Source organism: Lupinus angustifolius, chromosome LG08 (genome assembly GCF_001865875.1).
Source record: "Lupinus angustifolius cultivar Tanjil chromosome LG08, LupAngTanjil_v1.0, whole genome shotgun sequence".
Lineage (NCBI taxonomy): Eukaryota > Viridiplantae > Streptophyta > Magnoliopsida > Fabales > Fabaceae > Lupinus > Lupinus angustifolius.
The window spans coordinates 8,011,427-8,020,043 of record NC_032016.1 but is presented as its reverse complement, the minus strand read 5'-3'; the positions used below and the strand labels follow the sequence as shown (position 1 = coordinate 8,020,043).

At 35.4% G+C, this 8,617-nt stretch overlaps 2 protein-coding genes across 3 annotated transcripts in view; both read left to right on the top strand.

Moving 5' to 3' along the window:
* LOC109355147 (11-oxo-beta-amyrin 30-oxidase-like) overlaps positions 1-2,662 on the top strand; it is an 18,639-nt gene extending 15,977 nt beyond the window's left edge. For both annotated transcript variants that reach the window (XM_019598119.1, XM_019598118.1), the window contains exons 2-5: positions 641-858; positions 1,165-1,409; positions 1,604-1,991; positions 2,074-2,662. In XM_019598119.1, the coding sequence (XP_019453664.1) occupies positions 641-858; positions 1,165-1,409; positions 1,604-1,991; positions 2,074-2,508 (1,286 nt within the window). In that variant the 3' untranslated portion in view covers positions 2,509-2,662. The remainder of the gene's footprint in view (positions 1-640; positions 859-1,164; positions 1,410-1,603; positions 1,992-2,073) is intronic.
* On the top strand, positions 3,946-7,397 carry LOC109355149 (cytochrome P450 CYP72A219-like). The gene is made up of 5 exons (XM_019598120.1): positions 3,946-4,219; positions 5,241-5,458; positions 5,704-5,948; positions 6,115-6,502; positions 6,593-7,397. Exons 1-5 carry the CDS (start codon positions 3,946-3,948, stop codon positions 7,022-7,024), a joined length of 1,557 nt encoding a protein of 518 aa, XP_019453665.1. The 3' UTR covers positions 7,025-7,397.

The following is an 8,617-nucleotide window of genomic DNA, read 5'->3' as shown; positions in this document are numbered from 1 at the left end:
CTAGTGTGGCTAATAAGAAGCTCATTAGTTTTTTCATTGTGATCTATGTAACAAGCCTTTATATATGTGTGTGGTAAGGCTGCAAAGAAATGGTGCTATTATGTACTCTTTGCAATGAATTTGCTCATTGCTCATCAGAACACAAGTGTTAGTAGCTGCCCAACAAATAAACTGGAATGTAAAACAGGATAGTAATTCATATCTCAATAAGGGTGGCTCAATGCATGAGGCTCTCACCTAGTAGGGTCTAGGGTGAGTAGATGTACGTAACATCACCCTTACAAGTTGAGAGTCTGTTTCCAGGATTTGAACCTTTGACACCATGATTGGTAAGCAATTATCTTATAGTTGTGCCAAGCTCACCCTCTAATAATTCATATCTCAATCTCATAGTATAATCAAAGACATTTATTAACCTATAAAAGATCTAAAGCTTTCATACCTTAATATTGTTTTAAAAACCTGATTTTAGTTAAGAATAGCATATGCATGCTTAAGTCACTAGCATCTTACTTTTTCTTGTGGCTACTTTCTCGTGATTCTTGCCAATCTCATAGCACATATACAAAGTTGCTCTGTGTTTTTTTCTTCCATTAACCTTTGTTTTAAGCCTTATAATAATCTTGGTGGTGGTTTGCAGGCAAAAATTCTTTTATCTGGTATGGAGCGATACCAAGGGTGACCCTCTATGACCCTGCGCTAATCAGAGATGCATTTAACAAGATCGACGACTTCCAGAAGCCTAATGCAATTCCACTTACCAAGTTGCTAGTTAGAGGTCTTGTAACCTATGATGGCGAGAAGTGGAGCAAACACAGAAAGATAATTAACCCTGCATTCAATATCGAAAAAATAAAGGTTACTTGCCCTTCACATGATATAGGTCTTATAATATGATCCACTTGTATAAATTTTGAAAATATGTCAGAAAAACTCTAGGTAGTTCACTTGTGTGTCTTTCATATGAAGAATTACTCTTCTCGGAAATGTTTTCACTTAAGCCTTAAGAAAAATATATGGCATGCTTAGTTTGCATTAGTTTACCTTTCATCAAATACTTTTGCAAGCAACATAGATTTTATTTATAAGCAACAGTTGTGGATGTTTATGAGCATAGTTTGATACCAGAAATTTGAAGTTCTTATTTTTCCTTGGACACTACAGATTATGTTACCAATATTCTTCAAAAGTTGCAATGATCTGATTAGCCAATGGGAGGAAATGCTGTCTTCTGATGGATCTTGTGAACTGGATGTATGGCCTTTCCTTCAGAACTTGGTTAGTGACGTTATTTCTCGAACAGCATTCGGAAGTAGTTACGAAGAAGGAAAACGGATATTTGAACTTCAAAAGGAGCAAGCTGGACTTACAACGAAAGCTTTTATCAAAGCTTACATCCCTGGATGGAGGTAAGACTACTCTGCATATCTCATCGGCTTGATAACTAATGCAATATCAATATTATTAAACGATTTTCATTTAAGTGAACTAACCTTGCCACAAGCAATGATCAGAAAATAACATTTATCATTAAGAATCAAACAAATTTGTTTTATGCAAGGATCAATTTACAAAAATTGTGATGGGGTATGTTTATGTGTAGGTTTCTACCTACTCCTACCCATCTGAGGATGAAGGAAGTCAATCGAGACATAAAGTCTTCCCTTAAGGACATTATTAACAAGAGAGAGCAAGCAATGAAGGCAGGTGAATCCACAGAAAATGACTTATTAGGCATATTATTGGAATCAAATCACAAGGAAATTCAAGAACATGGAGACAATAAGGATGTTGGAATGACTATTGATGATGTAATCGAGGAATGCAAGCTATTCTACTTTGCAGGGCAAGAAACCACAGCAGTTTTGCTTGTTTGGACAATGGTTTTATTGAGTAGGTACCCTGATTGGCAAACACGCGCGAGGGAGGAAGTTTTTCAAGTCTTCGGGAACCAAAAACCAGATTTTGATGGGATGAGCCGCCTTAAGATCGTAAGTATCATATTATTTTGATGACGCATACAATATTGTTTGACCATGATGCTTACAATTAGCATAAATCATTCTGTTATAGGTCACCATGATTTTTTACGAAGTTCTAAGGTTATACCCGCCAGCAACCTTTCTTCCTCGAACCGTTTCCAACAGTGTGAAAATTGGAAACATAACATTACCTGCCGGAATTCAGGTTACCTTGCCAATTGCTTTGGTTCACCATGACCGTGAAATTTGGGGTGATGATGCAAAGGAATTCAATCCTGAGAGGTTTGCTGATGGTATTTCAAAGGCAACAAATGATGGCAAAGTTTCATTTTTTCCATTTGGATGGGGTCCTAGAATATGCATTGGACAAACCTTTGCTCTGGTAGAAGCAAAGATGGCTTTAGCATTGATCTTACAGATGTTCACATTTGAACTTTCTCCTACCTATACTCATGCTCCAATAGTGGTAGTTACTCTTCAGCCAAAACATGGTGCTCATCTAATTCTTCGTAAAATCGAAATATAGTTAACAATAAGTTCTTATATTATGATGTTGAGAACACAGCGCCACAGGGCAGCTTATAATGTAATAATAAAAACATCTTTCTGATGCTATCATATGTTTGATTTCAGTTACATAGCTGAATTGATTCTATTGATCTGTGTTTAGATTTGGTTTTTATATATTTGATCTTTCTATAAGTTTTCAATGTGTTGAGTTTAAATGCATACCAAATGCATGTTCTAAATATATTTCGGTTACATAGCTGAGAAATCTCTAGTTCTAAATGCATGAAAGAACTTATCATCCATGACAGTGGTTAAAGAAAGAAATCAAAGCAAAGTGCCTCATTCTTCACCCATTTATAGATTAATGCAGAAGATTAAATGAAGAAGGAAATTCCTGCAGTCATGCATTGGTCCTGAAAGAAGGATATTTGTTATATTTAAAAGGGTAGCCTAGCGCACGAGGCTCCTACCTAATGGGTTTGGGAAGGTAGGTGTATGCAACCTTATCCCACAAATGGAGAGACTGTTTCCAGGATTTGAACCTATAAATTGAGTATAACAATTAGCGCAAGTGAAGTAGTATCTACTTTTTGCTGGTAGAAATGAAAGAAACAAGGCTTATTTATTATTTGATGATGATGAAGAATAATGCAAATTACACATGTCCACCTTCACTTTTCAAGCAGTTTTTTTACCAACTGTGTATTTATTATTGAATCAGTTAATTAGTCATAACATATTAGTAAATAGTTACAGGTTATTAAAGTATAGTTGGCTACCATAGTTAGTAAGTTGTACTCAAAATATTCACAATTTACATTTCCAATAGGCATTGCATTGCATTCATCCATCTCTCAAGTGTAATATGGGTGTTGAGAGAAAATTTACTCTCTTCCACTTCTCTCTGAATCATGGTGCTTCTTAATTGCATTTGTTGTATACTTGTATCTGACTCAATGCACGAGGCTTCCACTAAGTTTGAGGAAAGTATTTACCCGCAAATAGAGAGATGGTACTAAACAAACTAAAATCTTATCCACTCATTTTCACAGTCCATCTCTATTTAGTATTTGGGTAGAGAAATAGAATCCTTAAACTCCATTTTAATAAATGATAAGTTGCAGTAACTCCAAACTCCATAAACCTATGAAAATGTTTGTAACAGCAACACACCAAAACATTTACTGTTACAAGAAAGAAGTTACTTTTGTTTTTCACTTCTCTCTGGTATGCTATACATAAAGTACTAAATATATTAAATATCACTTAATAACAAATATGAAACTGTTCTACAGTTAGAGGGTCATTGAACATAACTCTACACCAACATTTAATACTATTCCAACGGGTTAACATTTCAAGCAACACATATAATGTAACATAAAACTTTAGCTTAAAATTTTACAACTCAAATCTTAAAGCCTTCTATTGTTTTCTTTCCATAGAGTCAGAAATGGCATCAAATATAGGCATAGTTGCTATGGCCACAGTTACACTCAGTGTTATATGGTTATGGAGGATGCTAAACTGGCTATGGTTGAGACCAAAGAAGCTAGAAAAGTTGCTAAGAGAACAAGGCCTTAAGGGTAACCCTTATAGGCTTTTGGGTGGGGACTTAAAAGATTTTCACAAGAGTCTAAGTGAAGCTGAATCAAAACCTATGGCTATTTCTGATGATATAGTGCCTCATGTGTCCTCATATATCCAACAAAGTGTTAACAAACATGGTATGTGTTATCTAGACTATAAAATATGTAGCAATGTTTATGTAAGTATATACTTTGTAAAGAAGAATTGTAACTAACTCCAATACCTCACTTGAATTAAGACTATAACATGTATATAATTTGTATGCTTTTTCCTGTGAAATTAGCTTCTTTCCTCATCAATCATAATGCCCAAACTGTTACAAACCAGAACATCAAAAAGTTTAGTATAACATTGCATAAAGGGAACTTTCGGTGACCCTTATAATTTTTGATTAAGATGATGCTGAATTTTCCCTCTTAATGTAATCTATGTAACAAGTTTCTCTCTCTGTATATATATATATATATAGGTAGTGACTCACGTATAAAAACGTGATGAGCAAAATATTTTGTCACATAATCACTTAAAAAGTCGTATGTATTTATCTTGATCATTCAATGATCCATTTAATCAATAACAACGGTTCTCAAGTCTCTTCTAGTTTGTAATAAATTTCCTCATAGTTTAGCAGAGAACAAATTTGTTACTGGCTGCCCAACTAATAAACAGAAAAGGAAAACAACATTTTGAATCCTTGTGCCATGCAAGGAAATTAATTCATATCTCAATCTTAAAGCATGCATGATTTGAGGCTCTCATTGGAACTGTAAACTTAGTGAAGTATTTTAAGTTTTCAACTCTAATATTGTGTTTAACAATTTGAAATTTAATTATGTATTATATATGCCAGCTTTAGCCTTTCGAGTGTTACTTTTTCATACCGTTCACATTGGTTCATGTTTCTTGTCAATTTCAAATAGCATAGATAGAAAGTTGCATCTGGTGTACTGACTAGGGTTGGAAGGCCTGTATGCGCTTTAAAAAGGACGGCTCAGTGCACGAGAGTCTCACTTAGTGGGGTCTGGGTAGGGTAGATGCGCACAGCCTTATCCCCCACAAGCGGAGAGGCTGTTTCCCTGGATGTGCATTTCAACTTAAAATTTTAAGGTTTGGTTGTTGTAGTTTAAGCCTTTTAATGAAGTCGGTGATGGTATGCAGGTAAGAATTCTTTTATCTGGTTTGGACCAATACCAAGGGTGACCCTCAAAGACCCTGAGCTAATCAGAGATGTACTTAACAAGATGTATGATTTCCCAAAGCCTGATACAAATCCACTTTACAAGATACTGGCAACCGGTGTTGCGAGTTATGAGGGCGACAAGTGGAGCAAACACAGAAGGATGATCAACCCTGCATTCAATATAGTAAAACTAAAGGTTACTTTCATTTTGCAGGATATAGATCTTATATGATCCACTTGTACCCTTTTTAAAACATGTCACAAAAACAGGACTTCAATTGTGTGTGTATTTTTTATAAGAGGGATTACTTTTCCAAGAAATGCATTCTCTAAGTCTTGAGAAAAATATTTGGTATGACATAGCTTATGTTAATTTGGTTTTTATGTGCATAGTTTGAGATCAGAATTTTGAAGTCCTCATTATTTCCTTGTTCATCACAGATTCTGTTACCATTATTCTTTATAAGTTGCAATGATCTCATTACAAAATGGGAGGAGATGTTGTCTTCAGATGGATCATGTGAGATGGATGTATGGCCTTTCCTTCAGAATTTGGCCGGTGACGTTATTTCTCGAGCAGCATTCGGAAGCAGTTATGAAGAAGGGAAAAAAATATTTCAACTTCAAAAAGAGAAAGTTGAATTTCTGATGAAAGTTATAATGAAAGTTTACATCCCTGGATGGAGGTAACACTACTCTGCATATCTGATATGCATCATGGATTAACCTTCCCATATATTTCATGCCAAAAACACTGAGTAGAAAATTACATTTATCATTAAGGATCAAGAAAATATGTTATATACAAGATCAAATTGCCAAATATTGTGATGTGGGTATGTTTATTTGTAGGTTTGTACCTATTCCGATCCATAGGAGGATGAAGGAAATCGACCGATATATACAAGCTTCGCTTAAAGACATGGTTAGCAAGAGAGACCAAGCATTGAAGGCAGGTGAAGTTACTAAAAATGACTTATTAGGCATACTAATGGAATCAAATCAAAAGGAACTTCAAGAACATGGAAATGATAAGAATGTCAGAATGACTCTTCAAGACATTATCGAGGAATGCAAGCTCTTCTACTTTGCAGGGGAACAAACAACATCGGTTTTGCTTGTTTGGACTATGGTGGTATTGAGTAGGTACCCCGATTGGCAAGCACGCGCAAGGGAGGAAGTCTTACAAGTCTTCGGGAATCAAAAACCAGATTTCGATGGACTAAGTCATCTTAAGATTGTAAGTTTTGTATTATTATCTTCAATCTTGATGATGCATACTAAGTAGTTTTACTTTGATGCTTACCGTTAGCATAAATCTTGTTTGCAGGTGACTATGATCTTATACGAGGTTTTAAGGTTATACCCGCCAGTACCCGGTCTTGGACGAACTGTTCACAAGGACATGAAAGTTGGAGACATAACATTACCTGCAGGAGTGCAGATTACATTGCCAATTGTTTTGGTTCACCATGACTGCGAACTTTGGGGTGATGATGCAAAGGAGTTCAATCCGGAGAGGTTTTCGGAAGGCGTTTCGAAGGCAACAGAAGGAAGAGTTTCATTTTTTCCATTTGGATGGGGTCCTAGAAAATGCATTGGACAAAACTTTGCTTTGTTAGAAGCAAAGATGGCTTTGTCAATGATTTTACAGAAGTTCTCATTTGAACTTTCTCCTTCCTATGCTCATGCTCCAGCAGTGGTAATTACTCTTCAGCCACAATATGGTGCTCATCTTATTCTTCACAAAGTGGAAATATAATTATTAGTTATAAGCTCTTATAGTATGATTTTGAGAACACAACTCTTCTTGAAAGCTTATAATGTAACAATAAAACCTTCTTTCAGATGTTATTATATGTTTGATTTCAGTTACATATAGCTGAATCTAGTCTCTTTGATTTCAGTTTAGATTAGATTTTATAAATTTGATCTTGGTTTAAGTTTTCAATATGTTTGGGCTGGCTGTTATAGTTGAGAAATTTCTTGTTCTAAATGCATTAAAGAATTTACAGTGCATGATAATGATTCAACAAAGAATGCAAAGTAAAGTGCATCCTCCTTCACCCATTTATAGATAAATGCAAAAGATTATATGAAGAAATTTCCTTTAATCATGCACCAGCCTTCAAAGGAGTTTTATTATATTTAGTGAATATAAATTACAAAAAGTGAAGTATTATCTTTTTTGTGGGTAGAAAGGAAGGAAATAAGGCCTAATTAGAAGCAAATCTTAATCACCAACAAAATGTTAGTATAGTATAAGGCTTCACTAAATACTCATATAGACTAAAAGGTCAAAGTTTGATTCCTAATAATAAGGCAGATCACAATTCCAAGCTTGAATAGACTCAGTAGAAAAAAGTTTCTCCTGCACTTCTTTCTGAATATGATTAGTCTTTTCTTCTTCCTCCCTCTTCCTGAGGTGGTTGGGTGATTCAATGGTGCATCTGAAGGAGTTTCAAGAACCTTGATTGGTTTTGCCCAAAATGAGTGTCCTTGTTTGCTTAATGGGTCTTAAAGACAGTTTTCAAATGTTATGAGTTAGATTCTATCGGTGATTCAAAATGCAAATCATATCGCACTTCAATTGTTGTGTGATACCAAGTCATAATGATATGGCAGAATCGAGTCACAACGTAGCTGTATTGGACCGTATTTTGGCCACTTCAAATTTAAAAATAATTTTTGAATCACACAATAATTTAGGATGCAACAGCCATAATAACTGAAATCACAGTAACTGCAATTACGACTGCAATTTAAAACACTAGATTCTATTGTTGGAACAGAGGTAGAAGTTCTTCCTCAATACCCTTAAGCAAGTTATAAAAACTGTATCTTACCGACCGGTTCAACCGGAAAACCGGTGAACCAGGCCCCTAACCGGTACGGTACAGGTGTTGAACCGGCCAAGTATCAAAACCAGTGAACCGGCCGGTATTTTACTAAACCGGCCGGTATTTTACTAAACCGGCCGGTATTTTACTAAACCGGCCGGTATTTTACTAAACCGGCCGGTATTTTACTAAACCGGCCGGTATTTTACTAAACCGGCCGGTATTTTACTAAACCGGCCGGTATTTTACTAAACCGGCCGGTATTTTACTAAACCGGCCGGTATTTTACTAAACCGGCCGGTATTTTACTAAACCGGCTAGTTTATACACATTATTTTTTTTTAAAACTTAAAAATCCATTAGTGACCCACCTTTTCAACCTTTCAAGGCACATACTTCCAAGACATACTTAGATTACACCTCTTGGTTCCTAACATTCGTATGTAATCTTAGTGACATTTGTGTAATCTTGGAGTATTGTCTGAAGATAGGATTTGGTAGAAAAGTATAATATT